This window comes from Oscarella lobularis, chromosome 14 (genome assembly GCF_947507565.1).
Source record: "Oscarella lobularis chromosome 14, ooOscLobu1.1, whole genome shotgun sequence".
Classification (NCBI taxonomy): domain Eukaryota; kingdom Metazoa; phylum Porifera; class Homoscleromorpha; order Homosclerophorida; family Oscarellidae; genus Oscarella; species Oscarella lobularis.
This window is the reverse complement of record NC_089188.1, coordinates 2,023,596-2,042,750: the sequence shown is the minus strand read 5'-3', so window position 1 is coordinate 2,042,750 and position 19,155 is coordinate 2,023,596. Positions and strand designations below refer to the sequence as shown.

The 19,155-nt window shown below is 45.4% G+C and overlaps 5 protein-coding genes and 1 long non-coding RNA gene across 11 annotated transcripts; 3 read left to right on the top strand and 3 right to left on the bottom strand.

Annotated features, from left to right (window-relative positions):
* The first annotated feature begins 65 nt into the window (after window positions 1-65).
* Window positions 66-4,169, top strand: LOC136195737 (uncharacterized). 2 transcript variants are annotated; one of them, XM_065985178.1, is made up of 15 exons: window positions 66-211; window positions 258-554; window positions 611-898; window positions 946-1,128; window positions 1,176-2,257; window positions 2,308-2,429; window positions 2,484-2,670; window positions 2,726-2,796; window positions 2,856-2,958; window positions 3,018-3,065; window positions 3,112-3,207; window positions 3,261-3,460; window positions 3,519-3,654; window positions 3,718-3,898; window positions 3,951-4,169. In XM_065985178.1, the coding sequence occupies exons 1-14, from the start codon at window positions 151-153 to the stop codon at window positions 3,892-3,894; spliced, it is 3,051 nt and encodes a 1,016-aa protein (XP_065841250.1). In that variant the 5' UTR covers window positions 66-150; the 3' UTR covers window positions 3,895-3,898; window positions 3,951-4,169. The 2 variants fall into 2 exon arrangements, with proteins under 2 accessions (XP_065841250.1, XP_065841248.1); XM_065985176.1 differs by having other exon boundaries at window positions 2,305-2,429.
* Window positions 4,118-8,753, bottom strand: LOC136195738 (26S proteasome non-ATPase regulatory subunit 1-like). The gene is made up of 29 exons (XM_065985179.1): window positions 8,649-8,753; window positions 8,415-8,458; window positions 8,286-8,359; window positions 8,174-8,237; window positions 8,017-8,122; window positions 7,759-7,961; window positions 7,564-7,707; window positions 7,446-7,514; window positions 7,261-7,388; window positions 7,179-7,209; window positions 6,911-7,125; window positions 6,776-6,854; window positions 6,620-6,719; window positions 6,490-6,561; window positions 6,372-6,434; window positions 6,269-6,319; window positions 6,080-6,216; window positions 5,967-6,026; window positions 5,825-5,920; window positions 5,540-5,776; window positions 5,425-5,484; window positions 5,272-5,374; window positions 5,051-5,220; window positions 4,907-4,999; window positions 4,754-4,852; window positions 4,574-4,705; window positions 4,478-4,528; window positions 4,348-4,423; window positions 4,118-4,298 (listed from the first exon to the last, which is right to left on the bottom strand). Exons 1-29 carry the CDS (start codon window positions 8,665-8,667, stop codon window positions 4,222-4,224), a joined length of 2,853 nt encoding a protein of 950 aa, XP_065841251.1. The 5' UTR covers window positions 8,668-8,753; the 3' UTR covers window positions 4,118-4,221.
* Window positions 8,751-10,876, top strand: LOC136195747 (succinate--CoA ligase [ADP-forming] subunit beta, mitochondrial-like). Its single transcript, XM_065985194.1, has 13 exons — window positions 8,751-8,839; window positions 8,882-9,032; window positions 9,082-9,181; window positions 9,235-9,325; window positions 9,442-9,513; window positions 9,563-9,665; window positions 9,716-9,783; window positions 9,842-9,938; window positions 10,005-10,166; window positions 10,217-10,359; window positions 10,412-10,532; window positions 10,582-10,670; window positions 10,719-10,876. Exons 1-13 carry the CDS (start codon window positions 8,771-8,773, stop codon window positions 10,791-10,793), a joined length of 1,341 nt encoding a protein of 446 aa, XP_065841266.1. The 5' UTR covers window positions 8,751-8,770; the 3' UTR covers window positions 10,794-10,876.
* A 193-nt stretch (window positions 10,877-11,069) lies between these two features.
* On the bottom strand, window positions 11,070-13,466 carry LOC136195752 (dynactin subunit 1-like). 4 transcript variants are annotated; one of them, XM_065985199.1, is made up of 13 exons: window positions 12,985-13,466; window positions 12,908-12,928; window positions 12,789-12,860; window positions 12,643-12,705; window positions 12,501-12,575; window positions 12,431-12,446; window positions 12,293-12,346; window positions 12,176-12,229; window positions 12,039-12,122; window positions 11,920-11,976; window positions 11,843-11,869; window positions 11,588-11,669; window positions 11,070-11,529 (listed from the first exon to the last, which is right to left on the bottom strand). In XM_065985199.1, exons 1-13 carry the CDS (start codon window positions 13,222-13,224, stop codon window positions 11,379-11,381), a joined length of 996 nt encoding a protein of 331 aa, XP_065841271.1. In that variant the 5' UTR covers window positions 13,225-13,466; the 3' UTR covers window positions 11,070-11,378. The 4 variants fall into 4 exon arrangements, with proteins under 4 accessions (XP_065841271.1, XP_065841272.1, XP_065841270.1 ...); XM_065985200.1 differs by having other exon boundaries at window positions 12,039-12,104; XM_065985198.1 differs by having other exon boundaries at window positions 11,071-11,529; window positions 12,039-12,125.
* Window positions 13,467-14,131: 665 nt separating this feature from the next.
* LOC136195757 (uncharacterized) lies at window positions 14,132-17,979 on the top strand. Its single transcript, XR_010671937.1, has 3 exons — window positions 14,132-14,237; window positions 16,307-17,329; window positions 17,388-17,979. It is a non-coding gene; the product is annotated as an uncharacterized lncRNA (long non-coding RNA).
* On the bottom strand, window positions 16,372-18,481 carry LOC136195746 (uncharacterized). Of its 2 annotated transcripts, none has more exons than XM_065985192.1 (9): window positions 18,134-18,481; window positions 18,037-18,079; window positions 17,957-17,983; window positions 17,813-17,908; window positions 17,677-17,763; window positions 17,594-17,625; window positions 17,469-17,538; window positions 16,878-17,420; window positions 16,372-16,833 (listed from the first exon to the last, which is right to left on the bottom strand). In XM_065985192.1, the coding sequence occupies exons 1-9, from the start codon at window positions 18,353-18,355 to the stop codon at window positions 16,496-16,498; spliced, it is 1,458 nt and encodes a 485-aa protein (XP_065841264.1). In that variant the 5' UTR covers window positions 18,356-18,481; the 3' UTR covers window positions 16,372-16,495. The 2 variants fall into 2 exon arrangements, with proteins under 2 accessions (XP_065841264.1, XP_065841265.1); XM_065985193.1 differs by having other exon boundaries at window positions 17,813-17,881.
* Between the last annotated feature and the right edge of the window lie 674 nt (window positions 18,482-19,155).

Below are 19,155 nucleotides of genomic sequence, written 5' to 3'. Positions count from 1 at the left end.
ATGTCGGCGGACTTTGATCTTTATATAGATGCGTGAGATTCATGTGACTTCATGTGACTCACATACGTAACGCAGAGTTGAGATCTTTGCCCTAACTCTGGTGAAGCAGGCTTTGAATCAACTACGTTGGTTGTCAGTATTACATGAGTGATGAGAGCGTTAACTGCAAAGGCTCGTTTTGTTGTGGCTCTAACTCTCGCTATTTTCATCGGTGGGTCTTCATTTGCACAAAGTAAATCGTGAACAACTCTTTCTAGAAAGTGGATGTAGCATTCAGACGTGTTACAGAGACTACACTGATGGCGTGCTTTACAGAGGAACAACAAGTAGAGGACAGAATTATCCTATTTTTAGCTCGTACAAAACTTGTCAGAAATGGACGGACACAATACCCAATAGTCACAGCTACACTGATGCAAATTACCCCAATACTGGCCTCGGTGATCATAACTATTGCAGAAATCCTGATGTTAGTGGGTCTAGAACACGGCCGTGGTGCTACTACAAAAATACACAGGGCTGGGGCTATTGCTGGGAAGTTTCTAGCTGTTCAGGTACGTTTTTTCCCCGATCAGTACATGTAGAAGTTTGACTTTATGTGGCTTGTCAGATTCAAACTGCTACAGTGTGATTGATGAAGGAGGAAGTTATTCGGGGGACAAGGATACGGTTAATGTTGGAGGAACAACCTATGACTGCATGACGTGGTCAGACGCTTACCAAAACGCCGACTTCTCTAATTGGGCTGCTCTCAAGACAGCACTAAGATCACGTATATTTAGTCTTTGGGGAAAGAACGACTGCAGGAATATAAACTATGCTTATGACAAACCCTGGTGTTATTACAAAAGTGGTAAAACAATTTTAAATGCTACATGTGATCTTCCAAAGTGCAATGGTACGAGAATCGAACATACATGTGATTACGAATTAAGATAAATTTAGATGTTGGAGTCGTGAGTCAGACGTGCGGCGGAAATGGTGGAGGCAGTGCTTGCGTTTTTCCTTTCAAATATAAAGGGTTTACGTTTATAAACTGTACAGCGTACGAGAAGAATGCTACTTGGTGCGCCACGGAGACAGATTCGAAGAGAGACGTCACAAAATGGGGATACTGTGATTGCCCCGGTATGATGCATAGTTGTGTTTATAAGCCTAAGCAAAAAGATTTCTAGCAACCCCAACGACTCAAGTGACAACAATGGTAATCACCACTGCAGCGGCGACTACGGAGGCGACGACCACTCAGGTTGCAACCACTGTAGCGGCGACCACTCAGGCGGCAACAACTCAGGCGGCAACCACTCAGGCGGCAACCACTCAGGCAGCAACCACTCAGACGGCTACTACTCAGGGAGCAACCACTAACGCGGCGACTACTAACGCGGCGACTACTAACGCGGCGACTACTGAGACGGCAACAACTGAGGCAGCGACCACTCAGGCGGCGACCACTCAGACGGCGACTACTCAGACGGCGACTACTGAGGCGGCGACTACTGGGGCGGCGACCACTGAGGCGGCGACTACTAAAGTAGTGGCAACTGAGGCAGTGACCTCTCAGATCACTCAGGCGACGACCACGCAGGCGGCAACTACTCAGGCGGCGACGACCCCTCAGGCAGAAACTACTCAGGCAGAGGCAACGACCACTCAGGCGGCAGAAACAACTCAGGCAACAACATCTCAAACAGGAACGACTCCATCTGAAATAAGCGGCAAGACGCAATCATTTACAACGGAGACTAGCACAGCCGATGTTTCTGACCAAACTACGACCACTTCTGGGCAAGAGTCAGCGAGACCCGGTTTTCCAACCTCGGCGCCAGTTACAACAGAGATCTTGCCGTCGACGACACCTCGATCGTCACAGCCTCAAGAGCAAAAAAGCACAGTGCCGCTTGCAATGTACGTTGGAGCTTCGGTCGGAGGCACAGCTGTGATTCTCGTTGCTGTTATCCTATTGGTGATTTTCTGCCGGAAAAAGAATCGCTCTAAAGATCCTTTGGTGTCTCGTACTGATAGCAGCATCGCAGTTCAAGGAGCAACCATGTCAATGACAAACCCTGCATACAGGGAATATGAGAACGTCGCCATTGGTGTCAAACCTAAAAAATCTTATGCGTCAACTGGTCCAGAAGAAGAAGCAGTCGAGCTTGAAGCAGAAACTCAGTTCACTTGCATTCAAAGTAAACAGGCTGTCGTTCTTTCCTCAAGAGAAAGTCAATATAATCATCTTCAGCCTGCCTCAGCTCAAGTACGCCTGAAATATAAAAGCCTTTCTCATGTATGCAATGATCAAAGCAGGTAGTCGAAAGCTTCTACGAGCCTGCAAGCACAGAGGAAGGCCTTTATGGGCAATTTGAATCGCAAAAACTTAGGCGCATACATCGGGAAGATCTCATTCTTAAGCATCATCTCGGTTCTGGGTAAGCCAGAAACGTGAGTACGTTGTTTAGAGTTCATAATATTGTTGTGTTTAGGGAATTCGGAAATGTGGAAAAAGCTATTTGGAAAACGGGAATGATTAACAAAGAAGTGGCAGTTAAAACGCTCATTTCAGACGACAAACGCGACAGGGTGAAGTTTCTAAAAGAGGCTGCTCTCATGGGACAATTTCGGCACCAAAACATAGTCGGAATAGAAGGGACGGTCACAGTAGGAGAACCAGTAAGGAAACCTGCTACACTAAATATGCTAAAGCCTATATTCACATGAATCGCAGTTGATGATTGTTGTTGAATTTATGGCCATGGGAGATATGAAGAAAGTCCTCGTGAAGATGCAGAACAGCGAGTGCGTTTATGAAAGATTCATAGCTGTCTAAAATCTAAGCAGTTATCTCTCTTGCTCAGTGGCACTGGGATGCCTGTTGGAACAGAGAAAAAACTTCTGAAATGGACCAAAGAAATTGCAGCGGGAATGAAGTACTTGAGCAAAAAAGGTTTTGTTCACAGGGTAAAAATGGCTTCTTCATTTTATTGAACACTGCAGTGACGATTTGTTTCTTTCCCTAGGACTTGGCCGCTCGGAATGTGATGTTGAATGAAAACCTCGTCGCCAAGGTACCCCTTCAGATTTTTTTGACAACAAGACTAAGAAATTATCTAGATTGGAGATTTCGGCCTTTCAAGAGATCTAGACGAATCGAACTATTATCTCGTCTCGTCAAAAACAAAAGTGCCGGTACGGTGGACGGCACCTGAAGTAAGGAGAGCTCAAAAGGTCGTCCCTCGCTCGCTAACTGTCAACGAACTTAGGCAATCAATTTCAAGAAATACTCAACGGCAAGCGACGTATGGAGCTTTGGAATCGTACTGTACGAAATTTGGTCGGTGGGTCAGCGACCGTACGGATTTACAAAAAACGCCGACGTCGTTGCAAGAGTGGAAGAAGGTCATCGGCTACCACCTCCTCCAGGCTGCCCCAAGGCCATTTACACAATAATGATTGATTGCTGGTATAGTCTCTGATTCATTTATCAGTGATTGACTCTTCCAATTCTTCTCTGCTTATAGGCATCCTGACAAGAGCATGAGGCCAACGTTTTCGCAGCTGGTCTCTCGACTTAGTGTCGAAGCAAAGAAATTGCTGCTGAATGGCCCCAGGAATGAACAGATACCGGGAGAGCTTGGTGGCCCAATCGAGAGCTCGGTAAATGCCTATCCTAATCTTAGGCTAAAATACTTGAATAAGTAAACTGTGGCTGTCTGCCAGACTGCCCCTGTCTTTGCTTTTGTAGCTGCTGGCTTCGCTGTATATCACGCGACTTTTGTTTCTTTTTTCACGCGCGCTAACAAAAATGTCCCAGTTCGTTGGCAAAGTCGTTGGAACGAAAATGACGAGGACTGTTCGGGTTGCCGTGACTCGACTATCTCTACATCCTCTAATTAAGAAGGTTCGAACGGACGCGCTGCTCGAATTCGTTCCACAGCACATGCGTTCTCTAGTATTACGGGAAAACCCGAAATTACCTTGCCCACGACGAACGAGACGATTGCCGGCTGGGAGACTGGGTTCGAATACAAGAATGCCGTCCGCTGAGCAAGAGAAAACACTTCAGAGTCGTCGAAATCGTCGAGAAGCTCGACGAAACGTAGACGTTGTACTGCGCATGAACCGTAATCTAAACCGATAATAACGTAGCCCAATTCACACTTTCAAACTGACATTACGCAACACTGGCTAATTGTTCACCAGTTCAAACTAAAAGTTTGGCCTCTAGTCTTCTATATACTCGAACGGCTCAGGTGGCTCTGGCTCTGGACCTTCGTCATCCACTTTAGCCACAGTCGGAACTAACGTTCAAAAAAATAAACATAAATAAATTAAGCGCGATTTACTGACCCTTCAGCGGCTCCACCAACTCTTCAGGCTGTTCAGACTTTGTATCAATCAACATAAGAATTCCGCCGACTGTCACCTAACCACAAAGAGACCCCTTAGTAGAGATGATACCTTATACTGCTTGCAGTACCGCTTTGATTGGCTCGTAGCGGCTATTTTCCGCCACTGTCAGCACTCTCAGCTAATCAAATAGTTATAGGTAAGAAATCTAAGCCGTTTCGTCAACCTGAGAAGGAACAACTCTGGATGGATTCTGGAGCATTTGGAAAGATGGCTCAGGCTGTTTCTGTTCCACCTCTTCCTTAGCCTTTTCCTCACTGGTGGATTCCGGAGCCTTGCCCGGCTCTGGCTGCTGGTCCTAGGAATCAAAGTGACATCCCGAGCATTTATCATTCACTGTACATACAGTTTCCATTGAAGTTGATGACGTAGATCCCCTGGCTTCTTCAGCTTTCTTTGCTTTCGCTTTCGCTTTCGCTGTAATAGACAAAACGGCCGTGGCAACCTGAAAATACGACTAGAATAGAATATAAACAGCACAATGCAGTAGAAATTTTACCTTCTCTCGTTCCTTCTCCTTGGGAGCTTGCAGTGGCTCGGGGTAAGCGTACAGAGACGGTCTTGCATTGGATCGAAATTCAATTTTCGGCATCTGGAGTCTACCGTAAGAGGACCCCTCCTTTCCCCCACGCGTTTCACAAACCTTTAGGTCCGAATTGAGCCCAATAATCGCCGTCGGTCGAAAGGCGAGCGACAGGAAATGAGAAAAGGGAAACCAGTACCAAAACTGCGTAAAAACCAACGTCCCAACAACGGACATTAGATGAACGTGACCGCTGGAAGACTGTAGGGAGATAGTCACATTGCGGCCACCTAATAAGATATCACTCAAGAGCGCAAAACACGAGCCAATGTGCAACTAACCGGCGTCTATGATTCCCTGAGACAAAATTGCACCGAATTTAGCCATGGTGTCCTCGTGCTTGTCGCTGATTGACTTTGTGTATAGCTCGCGAAAAGTCTTCACCTACAAAGCCTCTTGAAGTGGCCATGGTGATCGCATTGAGACTCCTCTACCTTTGAATTAGCCGCTTCGGTCTGCTGCATGAGAATCATAGCAGAAGCAATAAAAACAGCCTAGAATCGATCGCGATTTCAACTAAACGAAAGAAAGACTTAAACTTCCCATTACCTGTCGCACAAAATTGGCCGGATCATTGACCATCGGCTCGAGAACGTTCAGAGCCTCCTTGAGACCCGTGCCGGCACACGCTATGCCCAAAGCCATAGCGGCACCGCATCTCACGTGTGGATTATAGCTCTCGGCGAGCAGCGAAACGACGGGCGGACACTGCTCCGGCGAGTGGAAAAGCACGAAGCCGACCGACATCACCGCCGATCTTCTCACATCGTTATCCACGTCGCTTACCTGGGGAGACACTGGGCGAAAAAAACGACGAATACATTCGCTACTTACGGCTACGTGAAGCAGTTTTCTCAAGGCGTTGTTATCTCCCGAACCGCAGTAGGCCATGGCTATAGTGAACATGCCCGAACGACGGAGGAGTGGATCCTGAAGGAAATGTCAGAACGATAGCGTTTGCATTGCTAAAACAAACCTTGTCTGTAGACAATGTTTCAATGAGAGCATCAGCCTTTTCCAACTGTCCCAGCATAATCTTTGAAGAAAAGAAGATATTGAGACTAGCCAGATTTTCTTCCTTATACGTACCAGCGCTATTCCGACAGCCAGCCCACGCAGTATCTTTTCGTGCTGCGTTTCCTTGCAGTACTTCACCATTTCGTCGATAGCGCGCGGATCACTGGAACCCACCATCACTAGACCCATGGCCAATCCGGCCGCCTCCCCTTTAAAAAATGCGTCGCCAATGAAAGGAAAAATATGCTTCTGTCTAAATACCGGTCACAGCATCGTCCATATATAAATTCATTCTCAGCTGGTCATAAATTTCTAACGGTAAGGCAATTATTCCACAAAACAAATCGCTTCTAAATATACTAACCTGGTTCTGCCGTTCCCATTGCTGCAAGTCCTAATCCCAGACAGCCTCCATGACGAACAGCCTACGCGCACACATGAAAAACGTCTGTTCTAAAAAACGTCCACGTATTCTCTTTCCTCGTTCGACGCGCCCTTCAGCTGATTGAGAAGATATTCCGATATTTTCCCACCGTGATTTGCGTGTATGAGGCCTTCAAGCAGATAAAGATTTATTAATTAAAGACTCGCGAGAGTACTAAAAACACGGACCTAGAGCAAAGAGAGCTCCACCATCGGAATAAATACTAGGCGAGCCGGATTCCTTGGGAAGATACGTAGACATAATACTAAGAGACTCTTTCTCGTGCCCCTTTAGAGAAAAAGATACTATTCCTCTGCTTTTAATTATAGCGTTTAGCCCCTCACTTTGTGTATCAAACCGAGGCTGGCTATAGCGGAAAAACGAGCCCAGTTGGTCGCCTTTCCAAGCCACTCAAGATTATCTCTAGATAAGTGAAAGAATGTCGGCTAGGGTCGTCGTAAAATGAACGCTCTTCCTGCCTCAGAAAAGAATCGATTGTCGTTCCACAGCACATGTATCCGTTTGCAATGACGATCGCCGTGTGACAGACGGAATTTCGCGTCGCGTCTCGCGTGTTCTTCAATATAGCGAGATCGCTGTGGTTATTTCGAATGAGAAATTCCAGCGTGAGATCGATGGTCGTCTCTCCGCCTAATATGGCAACGAGTCTGCCAAGTCGCTGCTGAAGAGGATCCTAACAAAAGAAAAACGATTTCTCTGCAAGAGAAAGCCGTATTTTCTTCTCACGTTATCTATCTCCATTGCGTCATCGCTATTTCTAATAGGAATTCATTTATGGTTGTGAGAAGAGGTTTCTCTCTTTTTTTACTTTGGTTCCTTTGCAGTGTCTCCTTCCGCCATCGAAGGCATCATGTGAAGTTTCACTCCCTGTAGAAAATCCTGCGTCGCACTTTCATACATGTCGAACGCAACCTGATAGGCTACAAGCCAATTGTGCTATATAAAAACACACCAGCTAGTTCTACTTCAGAGAAAAGACTGGAGTATAACTACCGGCTCTCTTTTGATTAAAATAAGCAGAAGCTCGGCGACTGCCTCCGAATTCGACAAGAAAACGTAGCACTAAAAGTTTAATTGGACTTCAAAAAGAATTCTAACGATTCTATCTGACCTGGCACACGTTGATGTAATCCGGTTCGTCTAGAGTCAAATAGACATCGACTAGCCGCTCCAGCACGTCGCTGCGAAGCTCGCGATTGTGCACCAAAGAGAGGCACATTTTCAAACCGTAGTCCAACATACTTGACGTGTCGTCCTAAGGCAAAATATGATAGAATTTTATAGACGATCTAAGGACGAGTTCTACCGATTCTCGTATAGCTCTTTCAAAGACGTTCAAGTCTCGCGTTTCGAGAGCAATTCCGATGGCTTGTTTGTATTGGCGATCGGTGAAGCATCGTTCCAACATTCGCTTGACTATCGATTCCAAGCGTTCGTCAATAAAAACGGGGTCATCGGGATGGCTGAATTGTTGAACTCGAAGTTTCGTGTATTGATCGATGCATTTGGCTAGAAAAACGCTTTTGCGGAGGAAACGTTCAATCTAATAATTCAGAAGACGTACAGATAATGACTTCGACGTATTCAGAGCGAGAAGTGACGTCAAAAAGACTGCCAGCACCCAAAGCGAACGAAATGGAATCGTCAAATCCGCCGAGATGATAGTAAACCTAAACGTGATTTTGTGATTAAAAAATTGAAATTCTACGAGGCCAATTCACCTTGGAGACGACCAGAGACGACAGTTGATTGTACTCGAAGCAACCGTCTTCACATAATTCCTCACTAGAAGGTATGATATTCACTCTCTCTCCTCTGTTCTTTATCTCTTACATTTTTGTTAAGGAATCGGCGATTTCTGGCCAAAATTGATCCACTACGGCGTTGAGACTGAGTAAAGCAAAGCGCTGCGCGGTCGAATAGAAATGGTTTTTTTGCATGTTTTCTATTGCTAAGTCTCACTTTCAGCTCGGCTTCTTTTTCGTCAAGCAACGCCAAAAATCCAGCTAAAAGCCACGTGAAAAGCCACGAACAACAAAACGTAAAGCCTAAATCTAGCCAGTACGCAAAGGGAAGACTCTACAGTACGAATGCCGTAAGTCAAGCTCTAAGACAATGCATGTGACCGTCGTGGTCTCGTTGCAACTCTCGTTTCCACGGACGCGAACGCTTCTCCTTGCCTTACGATCATCTCACCTGATGATGTCAGCGTCATTTTCGACAAAACAATAAGCGGTTACAGAGAAAAGTAGCCCGAACGAGAAGGCCTTTCCTTTTCTTCGTGGAGGACAACAACGCGCGTGCGCGATTATTCCCAAATGGCTTTTCGCCTCGGTAGAGCAATTTGGCTCGTTGGCAGTCGCTCCGGAGCCGCGGCACCGGCTGGCGTACGTCAACATTTAAAATTGAACTTTCTAGACGGCCTTTAGGCTCCAAAAATCGGCTCGTTCGTGCCGAATCGACGCCTTTCTCTACACGAGTACATAAACTGGCGCTTTCTTCGCGAAGCGAAAATCACCACGCCGCGAGGCGAAGTCGCGTCGACACCGGAAGAAGCGTTCGCCATCGCCAAGGACCTCGGTAAAGTCTGACGTCACAATTGCATCGAGAAAGAGTCGCGTCGCCTTAGGAACAAACGATTTGGTCGTGAAAGCCCAAGTCCTGGCCGGCGGCCGAGGAAAAGGAACGTTCACGAACGGATTTTCGGGCGGAGTCAAAGTGGCGTATTCGTACGTTATGACGTCATAATTTTCACATTCGCGTTCGATTTTCGTTTTTGAAGTCCTGACGAAGCAAAAGATATTGCTTCGAAGATGATAGGACAGACTTTGGTGACGAAGCAGACTGGAGCCAAAGGACGAATTTGCGACAAGGTCAAAGAAAAAATTTAAGAAAAATTCAAGTTTCTAGAATTCCATACTGTTATTTATTAGTTTATTGTAAACGCCTCCTGAGGTTCCTAGAGATCAATAGCTCTCCTTTTTCTTAGGTGCTGATATGTGAGAGGCTCTACACTAGACGAGAATTCTACTTTGCTTTTCTCTTGGATCGAGCGTTGAGGGTAATCACACGACGCGTGTCCCGTAGATTCGTTCTACGGCGCTCCCTAGGGCCCCGCTATCGTAGCAAGTGCCGAAGGCGGAGTGGACATCGAAAGCGTGGCCGCCAAACGACCTGAAGCAATCATCAAGGAGCCCATAGATATACACAAAGGTACACTTTCAGTATCAAACACTTGCAATGAAGCAAGCGTTAATTCTAAGGGCTGACGGAAGATGTTGCTTCAAAAGTGGCGCAGAAACTCGGCTTTTCGCCCGCCTCTATGGACGACGTACGTAATCCTTTTTTGACGTCAGATTGAGTGCTGTGTGGATGACTTTTTCTTGAAGGCTGTAGATCACATGATGAAAATGTATGATCTCTTCGTCAAGAGGGATATCTCTATGCTGGAGATCAATCCGTTTGCTGAAGACGCGAATGGCCAAAGTATTCTCTTTTCTCCTTTTTTTTTTGATTCCGTCTAATGTTGTCCTCTCTCTTCTTTTTCCTTAGTCGTTTGTATGGACTGCAAAATCAATTTCGACGACAACGCGGCATTTCGTCAAAAGGACGTTTTCGCTCTGAAGGACTGGACGCAGGAAGACGAGCGCGAGGTGCGTGCAACGAAAGCCGATCTCAACTACATCGGCCTCGACGGCTCAATTGGATGCCTGGGTAAAAGAAACGCATCACGTTCAAAACACACGCAATACACGTCTCCTTAGTCAACGGAGCTGGCCTCGCCATGGCCACCATGGATATGATCAAACTCCACGGTGGCGAACCGGCGAATTTTCTTGATTTAGGCGGCGGTGCTCGGCAGGAGCAAGTCGCCGAAGCGTTTCACATTCTGGGTCAGGATAAACACGTGAGTACGCCTGATTTCTGAGGATGGTAAGGCCGAACATGCGTTCGTTCAGGTTCTTGCTATCCTGGTGAATATTTTCGGTGGTATCATGCGATGTGATGTCATAGCTAGCGGCATTATTGCCGCTGCTTCGGAAATTGATCTCAAAATTCCTTTAGTAGTTCGACTACAGGGTACAGTAGTTCTCTCCGAAAAGTTGATTGTACAGGTGAAATGCTTTAGGAACCCGAGTTGACGACGCTAAACTAATGATAGCTAACAGTGGGCTCAAAATATTGGCATGCAATGACCTCGACGAGGCCGCTAAGATGGTGACTGCGTGCTCTCAGCTTGAATAAGTGTTTACGTTTTTTCTTCAGGCCGTTCGACTGTCTAATATTGTGCAACTTGCCCGAGAAGCTGCTGTGGACGTCAAATTTCAACTGCCAATTTAGTTTTTTATGTGTGATTAGTCACGTACATATTGACGTCGCCTAGCACTACTATCGATTTGAGCTGTGGTGACGAAGGTCTATATTGCCTGCCTCTGCTCGAGGGAAGATTCCTGGCGTGCTGACATCCGGGCACGATGTGACCGCTCCAAACCGGTCTATGCATATGTATACTGTACGAATCTGAAATGGCTTTGTGCCACAAAAAATCGACCAAGTATTGTAAGTGCTTGGCGGATTCGCCCATGCAACGAGAGATCAGGTTCATTTATGCCATCTGTGATTAAATTGCACCATCAATAGCCAAAAAGTATAAATAGATTATTAATTAATTAATTAAGGTGACAAAGATTTCCTGGGGGGCATTTTCAGTTGCAGTCGTTTTCGCTATCAGATCCGATTCGTTTGATTCGAAATCGCCTGAAGTCGGACGCGGACAGATTAGACGATTGAGCAATATTGAATAATATGTGACCGAGACCTTCTGGAAAAAAAGCGAAGTGATTTTAATTGACGCTCGCGTAGAGACGCTCGTCTCACTGCCCCAGTAAAGAATTAAATGAGGCTTGATATCTTCAGGTCCGTGTTTTAAGCATCAAAAAATGTGGAACTGAGGTCTCTAATTTCTGGCTTGAAATTAATTTTGTAGTAATATGCTCTCAATGACTCATCCGAAATAGTCTCGTTCGAAACTCGCCGGCAATAAGTTACCATGCACTTTGCGTCAGGATCGAGTAATCTGTAAACGTTTTATAAGACTTTGCGCATGTACAGTATTGTTATTCGAGACTTCTTACTTTTGCATTATCAGAGCCAACGTTCGTCGTAGAGCTAAATTTTTTGTTCTCCTTTTGGTTGGGGGTACCGCAGCTACCATTTCTGTAAAATGAATAAAAGTGATGTAAGGGTGATGTAATTGTGGTTAAATTTGAACTAAACATTTTTATAAAAAAGTTGTTTAATTAATTAAGAAAGAAATGAAAATTGGCCTTAAGATGAGGGTGATCACGGGAATGCCAGCAGGAATAATGAGTTTACTAGTTTACACCTACTTTTTGCCGTGTCAACCAGCCACTTATCTAAAAGCGAGAATTGAAAACCAGTTCCTACTTTTCGTGAACGCGCTTACGACGACGGTTCGAGAGGTCAAGTGACGTCGACGCCACTTTTTCGATATCAGAGATTGCTAAAAAGGAATACAAACAATTAAATTCAAAATAAAATTATTTTTATTCTTATTTTATTTACCCTTTTCAATAGTAATTTGACTACTAATTTGTACTTGATATTCTTCCCCTAGCTGTGCTGCTGCTGCTGCTGCTGCTGCTGCTGCTGCTAATAAACAGTGCCTTTATAATATCTTTATTAAAAGGCATGTCAACTACCGTGCATCGGACGCTCCTCAGGTTCTTCCGAATCCTCGTCTTCTGTCTCTGCTTCTATACGTAAAAAAGCGCAATGAGATTCATTGATAAACATAAAGGCATGTCAACAACAAATACCGTGCATCGGACGCTCCTCAGGTTCTTCCGAATCCTCGTCTTCTGTCTCTGCTTCTATACGTAAAAAGCGCAATCAGATTCATTTATAAATAAAGGCTGACATCAATAAACAGCAGCTTAGGTTACATAGATTCTTACGTTCTCCTCTGTTTTCCTTCAGGATACAAAGTGTCACTAATTAGTAACCAAAACCGCTCTAAAGACTCACTGAAAGGCTTCTCACTCTCTCTTCCAATACTTGTTGTCTGCGTTTTAGTTCTCTTTCAAAACGTAATGTCCGGCTCTAAAATGAAGGTTACCGAAGTTAATTAATATTAATTATCTGGCACAAAAGAACAACAAAAACTGACCTCTAATTCTGCTACTACATTTTTATACCCTCTATTTTCCTTCTGCAATACACTCATCTTCGCCTAAAAATAAAGGTTAAGTTTAGCGAATTTGGTCCTTCCCGTGATACGGGAAATCAGGAGTGACGGGACCAGACAGCTTGTACTTTTAAAATCTTGTTTTCCTGCTCTAGGATCTTATTCTCTCCCTCCAGTACGGAGCAATTGTGACATTTTGTCTAAACAATAGGCTGGCATCAAGGCTATAAAGGTGAACACGGCATACTTCGGTGTCTCCCAAGGGCATCTTATGAATGGGATATTAGCAATGTAACCCTTTCGTTTCTAAACCATATATCCTACCGTTTCACGACTAACGACCGTTCTTGGGCGGACAAAGAGCCCGTGTCCTGGACGGCACGAAAAGTACCGTCGCCCTTTCACACTGCCGTCGTTCTTCCCCCAAACGCTGTCCTCCATCTCTAAGCCGATCCAAATCCCGTCTCCAAACGCCGTCCATCCAATGAATTGTACTGTTGCAGGCTTCGACCGATGCATGACTTCCTGCCCGAGAGCAAAGGGCCGAGCAAAGGAGCCAGCCATCTTGTCCGGGAATTTCGACGTCTAGATGTAGGACTAGGAGTCCCGTGCTTTTTTCCCGTGCTTTTTTCTCCTTGTAGTAGTAGTTGTAGTAGTTGCAGTAGTTGTAGTTGTAGTAGTTGTAGTAGAGACATTCGGACGGCATGTCTTTCGGTCTGCAACATCCGAAGCAATTCATCAGCCTAACTAGTCTCCGTAGGTGTACTCTCTTCGACCACCGTGTAATCACGGATAATAAAATAGAGTGTCATGGATCGATTTGCTTTAGCGCGCTCGATTGCAGGCACGATAATTTGATTTGTTCGAGTTGCATGACCATCCGGACAACGGTAGGCGTTACGGACGGGCCTCTTTTCTCGGATATTCGTTAGGAAACATATAGAGGTGTTATATATCATTCGAAAGCGCTTTTAATGACGCGTCTATTGCAATTAACGGTTTTTGATTTGAAGCTACCAATATAAAAAAATGAATTTTTAATCAACGTATGTAAGTAACACGTTTTGGACACAAAGTCTTTTAGTAACTTCTAAAGCAAAAGCTTGTTTCCTAAGCAATACTTTAATAGTCTTTGTGTCTGAAGTCAGATAAAGTTGGTTTTCCACAAAAACCACGTGCTTCAGTAACGGGAAACTGGAAATCCAACAGACGTTTGAGACAAATGAAGCACACGCGGCTTTTCTGTCTTGTACTGGTTGTCGGAATAGCTTCGGATGTTGCAGACGGCGCGTCCGAAAGACATCATGATGCCGTCCGAATGTCTATTCTTGACTCTAGTTGTAGTAGATGTAGTAGTTGTAGTAGTTGTAGTAGTGACGCGCGATCCCGAGAGGCATGGCTGCGTGGAAAAAAAGTTTCTCCGGGGGCTTGATTCGGCCTTGGTCACTCCCACCAGCACACTGCTAGGCATTTGATTTCAAACTGGAGTCGGAAAAAACGAGAACGAGCCCGAAACACACCGCGAAGCGACGAAAAATCGACGAAATGACTACAGAAATTGACGATTCCTTATACAGGTTAGCCAATCCAGCAGAAAATCTAGTCTTTTACGCGACAGACGCGGAAAAACGTTGCCAGCCGGCAGCGATACGTCTTAGGCATGTCGCGTAAAATATGGTCCGGGTAAAATAGTGTCCGGCCGGACCAGATTTCACGGAAAATATGGTCCGGCCGGACACTAATATGGTCCGGGAAAAGATGTCCGGCAGCCCGGACATTCTATTACGGACTCGACTCCAGAAGTCAGTACAGAGGCTCCAACTACTAGTTGGAGCCTCTGTACTGACTTCTGGAGTAGTTGGAGCCTCTACTGACTTCTGGAGTAGTTGGAGCCTCTGTACTGACTTCTGGAGTAGTTGGAGCCTCTGTAGTAGTTGTAGCCTTTGTAGTAGTTGGAGCCTCTGTACTGACCTCTGGAGTAGTTGGAGCCTCTGTACTGACTTCTGGAGTAGTTGGAGCCTCTACTGACTTCTGGAGTAGTTGTAGCCTTTGTAGTAGTTGTAGCCTTTGTAGTAGTTGTAGCCTTTGTAGTAGTTGCAGCCATTGTAGTAGTTGTAGCCGTTGTAGTAGTTGGAGCCTTTGTAGTAGTTGTAGCCGTTGTAGTAGTTGTAGCCGTTGTAGTAGTTGTAGCCTTTGTAGTAGTTGTAGCCGTTGTAGTAGTTGTAGCCGTTGTAGTAGTTGTAGCCTTTGTAGTAGTTGTAGCCTTTGTAGTAGTTGTAGCCGTTGTAGTAGTTGTAGCCTTTGTAGTAGTTGTAGCCTTTGTAGTAGTTGTAGCCTTTGTAGTAGTTGTAGCCTTTGTAGTAGTTGTAGCCTTTGTAGTAGTTGTAGCCTTTGTAGTAGTTGCAGCCTTTGTAGTAGTTGTAGCCGTTGTAGTAGTTGTAGCCGTTGTAGTAGTTGTAGCCTTTGTAGTAGTTGTAGCCTTTGTAGTAGTTGTAGCCTTTGTAGTAGTTGTAGCCTTTGTAGTAGTTGTAGCCGTTGTAGTAGTTGTAGCCTTTGTAGTAGTTGTAGCCTTTGTAGTAGTTGTAGCCTTTGTAGTAGTTGTAGCCTTTGTAGTAGTTGCAGCCTTTGTAGTAGTTGTAGCCGTTGTAGTAGTTGTAGCCGTTGTAGTAGTTGTAGCCTTTCTAGTAGTTGTAGCCGTTGTAGTAGTTGTAGCCTTTGTAGTAGTTGTAGCCTGTGTAGTAGTTGTAGCCTTTGTAGTAGTTGTAGCCGTTGTAGTAGTTGTAGCCTTTGTAGTAGTTGTAGCCGTTGTAGTAGTTGTAGCCTTTGTAGTAGTTGTAGCCTTTGTAGTAGTTGGAGCCTCTGTACTGACCTCTGGAGTAGTTGGAGCCTCTGTACTGACTTCTGGAGTAGTTGGAGCCTCTGTACTGACTTCTGGAGTAGTTGGAGCCTTTGTACTGACTTCTGGAGTAGTTGGAGCCTCTGTAGTAGTTGGAGCCTTTGTAGTAGTTGGAGCCTTTGTAGTAGTTGGAGCCTCTGTACTGACTTCTGGAGTGGTTGGAGCCTCTGTACTGACTTCTGGAGTAGTTGGAGGAGCCTCTGTACTGACTTCTGGAGTAGTTGGAGCCTCTGTACTGACTTCTGGAGTAGTTGGAGCTTCTGTACTGACTTCTGGAGTAGTTGGAGCCTCTGTACTGACTTCTGGAGTAGTTGGAGCCTCTAGTGACTTCTGGAGTAGTTGGAGCCTCTAGTGACTTCTGGAGTAGTTGGAGCCTCTACTGACTTCTGGAGTAGTTGGAGCCTCTGTACTGACTTCTGGAGTAGTTGGAGCCTCTGTACTGACTTCTGGAGTAGTTGGAGCTTCTGTACTGACTTCTGGAGTAGTTGGGGCCTCTGTACTGACTTCTGGAGTAGTTGGAGCCTCTGTAGTGACTTGTGGAGTAGTTGGAGCCTCTGTACTGACTTCTGGAGTAGTTGAAGCCTCTACTGTTGGAGCCTCTACTGACTTCTGGAGTAGTTGGAGCCTCTACTGACTTCTGGAGTAGTTGGAGCCTCTGTAGTAGTTGGAGCCTCTGTAGTAGTTAGAGCCCCTACCTATAATGAATAAACGCTGGAAGCATGTTTCCCTACCTATAATGAATATCTCCAGGCCGTTCGACTGTCTAATATCGTTCAACTTGCCAGAGAATCCGCTGTGGACGTCAAATTTCAACTGCCAATTAGATTTTTAAGTGCGTTTAGTTGAAGTCACGTAAGTACACGTACAGATTGATGTCGCCTAGCACTACTGTAGTATAAAGCCCAGCTTCTATTCTAGCGTACTAGTAGTCTCCCTGTCCTAATCTAACCTAAAAATCCCGAAAAAACTAGTCGTTTTTCCCATGATGAGACGCACATTTGTCCCCGTCACTTCCACTTGCACTTTGTCTTCGGCCTGAAGCTGAAGCGTTCCCGATTGGGAAAACGTTCCCTTTAAAATCGTCTGCTCATGAACAGACGTCAGTTTTCGTTGGCCGTTGACTGTAGTGTGGTGGGCAATGGGAGTCCGACTGTATGGCATGTGGTAGTGCATTTGGTGATAGGTATAATAGATACCGCTCTGCAAAACGACGATAGAACCATTGGTATAACGCATGTCTCCAACCAATGAAACGTTGGCCCAGTGGGTTAGCAATTCTAATCAAAGAGTTGTTAGTGAAGAGATAGTGGCTAGTTTTTACCTCTCGGGTGGATTTGTATTTTTTTCCCGTTGCCTAACATGTGAGCTGATGCTCGAGTTGTCGTACGAGTCACGCACTTTACTGCCTGTTTAGTAGTTGATTTCCATTTCCAATCAACGACTGAGACTTCGTTGAGAAGAACGATATTTAGTTGCGTTGCCGGAACGTGCGCTTCAACGAAAATATTTCTTGTTGAGTAGAAAGTGCACGTGGGACAAATGTAGCCAATGACGATCGTTACGACGGAGTCTTTTGCAACAAAACCAGTGTACGATACGGAGAGAGAGTTTTTATACAAGCACCCCTTCTCTTCTGTACACAGGGATGCATTTGTTGGTGGTCCACATTGGCGCGAAACGGGTGTTTTGTCGATTTGAATGTTGAGAGCAATTTGAACGCCGACGATGGGAACGTATGCTATTTGAGCGTGAATTGCATAAATTCCGCTGACGGTAATGTGCAGATATTCGTTCCTTTTGTTGATACCGATAACTTTTGCGTTGGGATTAGCATCAGGATTTTCCCAATCAACGTTAGCGTTATCTAAAGTAGGGCAACGTCATATGGCTCTTTTATGAGCAACGACTTAACGATTTAAGTTGATCTTTCTGGATCCGCTGCTACCGAGGAACAGTTTCGCGTAGGCAATTGTAGACTGCACCTAAACACACCCGGTTTTTAGTCTTTTAGATAAGCCATCTCTTAGACTCGTTGACTTCGCATTGCTCCGTTTTTTCAGCTTTAGGCTCTGTGATCAAATAAACTTAGGATGACGAAAAATAGAGGTTTTTAGAGGCACCTTCAGCTCCCTTTTCGTTGCATAAGCTCGCTGAACATAAACCTGGAGGCCCGTTGGGTCCTCTATCACCTTTCTGACCCTTTTGTCCTGGATGAAATACAGTGTTTAGTGTCGGTGGCTGAGATGTCCTTATAACCTAAGCCCGAGATGCCCTTTTCGCCCTTGGTTCCGGGATGACCGTTGTGCCCGTTCATCCCATTTGCTCCTGGAAAACCGTCTTTTCCTCGAGTCCCTTGCGCGTTACATCTAGGCCTATAATAACCAAAGGATTGGCTCTTACCTCGCTTTCCCTTTTCTCCCTTTTCGCCTAGAAAATAGACAGTCTTCTGAAGAACTGTGTTTAGTACTGCTAATACTAGCCTTTTGGGCAAGGGCACGGTTCCGCTCGTTTATCCCGAACGTCCTAGCTCAAACAGAGAATTTACGCGTCGTGAGAGTATCTGTAGTGCTTAAATACATGTTGAGCGTTTCTAATCAGGCCCAGGCTACTATCTTCCTTATTTACGACGACTCTCCCACGCTCTTCCAACGCATTCAACTTCTTTGCTATCCAGTACGACTGAACGCAGACGGCAGTCAGCGAAACCGTGGCAATAACAATACACACATAAACAATTCTCCTCAATGATGCCACAGACGACGACTCAGATAATTTCCGGGTGGTCTCTTTGCTCGTCATCTCCAAGTCAAACGCCAGGAATGGCACTTGTAAAAACAAGCAACCCTTCGAATGGATCAACTTTGTCAGACAATGATCTGCCACTCCATGAGTAGCACTAGCAACAAGCCAGAACTAGCGCAACCGTAAAGCGGAGGAGTGACACAATGGACGAGTGCCAAAATGAACACGTGAGTGAGTGAATAAATTTTATTAGCCTAAAGTCCACTACAAAACATATACGCCGCGTAGTCTCAGGAACCCCCGCACTCTCTTTCATCCTAGTTTCATTTTAGGCTGTTCGGTCATTCGATAAACGACGCTGTCCTTTCCTGGATCCATGTTCCACATTACGGCCGATACGGCGTATACAGAGAGACTTAGGACCACTACGAGAAACAGGATAATTCCGAATATGGCCGAGTGGTCCTCTCCGTAGCTTGTTGCCACATTCCAAGCTTTCTTATTGGTGTCGATAGCAACGGTCTACACAGATTTGTTACGTAGGAAAACGAAGGGGAACCCTCACCTCTGTCCAAACGCAGGAGATATATGCAATAGCTAAATAAAGCCGTCTTAGCGATAGAAAAATGCTTTGGAAGACGTCGAAGTACCGAAAATCGTCAAGAACGACGGCATCATGTGACGCGTTGAGTTGTGAAAGCAGGCTAAAGCACGCTAAACGGGTCTGCTGTCAGCGGATGGCAGCGGATAGCGGCAGCTTTCTAGGCCGTTCCAGAGCCGAAAAATAGATTTTTTGGCACAACTGTGCCGATTGAGTCTGCAAATTGCAGCGGCTCTTGGTTGACCGCGCTTACATC

What these genes read in the sequence shown, in the direction of transcription:
- LOC136195747 (XM_065985194.1), top strand. Translation starts at nt 8,771, where the DNA reads ATGGCTTTTCGCCTCGGTAGAGCAATTTGGCTCGTTGGCAGTCGCTCC. An exon ending in CGCCCGCCTCTATGGACGAC is followed by an intron (nt 9,784 to 9,841) that starts GTACGTAATCCT and finishes TTTTTCTTGAAG; the next exon opens with GCTGTAGATCACATGATGAA. An exon ending in CGGCTCAATTGGATGCCTGG is followed by an intron (nt 10,167 to 10,216) that starts GTAAAAGAAACG and finishes ACGTCTCCTTAG; the next exon opens with TCAACGGAGCTGGCCTCGCC.
- LOC136195737 (XM_065985176.1), top strand. Translation starts at nt 151, where the DNA reads ATGAGAGCGTTAACTGCAAAGGCTCGTTTTGTTGTGGCTCTAACTCTC. An exon ending in TTCAGCCTGCCTCAGCTCAA is followed by an intron (nt 2,258 to 2,304) that starts GTACGCCTGAAA and finishes CAATGATCAAAG; the next exon opens with CAGGTAGTCGAAAGCTTCTA. An exon ending in AAGCATCATCTCGGTTCTGG is followed by an intron (nt 2,430 to 2,483) that starts GTAAGCCAGAAA and finishes TGTTGTGTTTAG; the next exon opens with GGAATTCGGAAATGTGGAAA.
- LOC136195738 (XM_065985179.1), bottom strand. An exon ending in AAAGAGCTATACGAGAATCG is followed by an intron (nt 7,708 to 7,758) that starts GTAGAACTCGTC and finishes ATTTTGCCTTAG; the next exon opens with GACGACACGTCAAGTATGTT. An exon ending in TTTTAATCAAAAGAGAGCCG is followed by an intron (nt 7,389 to 7,445) that starts GTAGTTATACTC and finishes GTTTTTATATAG; the next exon opens with CACAATTGGCTTGTAGCCTA.
- LOC136195746 (XM_065985192.1), bottom strand. Translation starts at nt 18,355, where the DNA reads ATGACGAGCAAAGAGACCACCCGGAAATTATCTGAGTCGTCGTCTGTG. An exon ending in GGGAGAAAAGGGAAAGCGAG is followed by an intron (nt 17,909 to 17,956) that starts GTAAGAGCCAAT and finishes GTAACGCGCAAG; the next exon opens with GGACTCGAGGAAAAGACGGT. An exon ending in AATACAAATCCACCCGAGAG is followed by an intron (nt 16,834 to 16,877) that starts GTAAAAACTAGC and finishes CTCTTTGATTAG; the next exon opens with AATTGCTAACCCACTGGGCC.
- LOC136195752 (XM_065985198.1), bottom strand. Translation starts at nt 13,224, where the DNA reads ATGGCTGGCTCCTTTGCTCGGCCCTTTGCTCTCGGGCAGGAAGTCATG. An exon ending in AGGAAAACAAGATTTTAAAA is followed by an intron (nt 12,706 to 12,788) that starts GTACAAGCTGTC and finishes CTTTATTTTTAG; the next exon opens with GCGAAGATGAGTGTATTGCA. An exon ending in TGACCTCTCGAACCGTCGTC is followed by an intron (nt 11,870 to 11,919) that starts GTAAGCGCGTTC and finishes TCTCGCTTTTAG; the next exon opens with ATAAGTGGCTGGTTGACACG.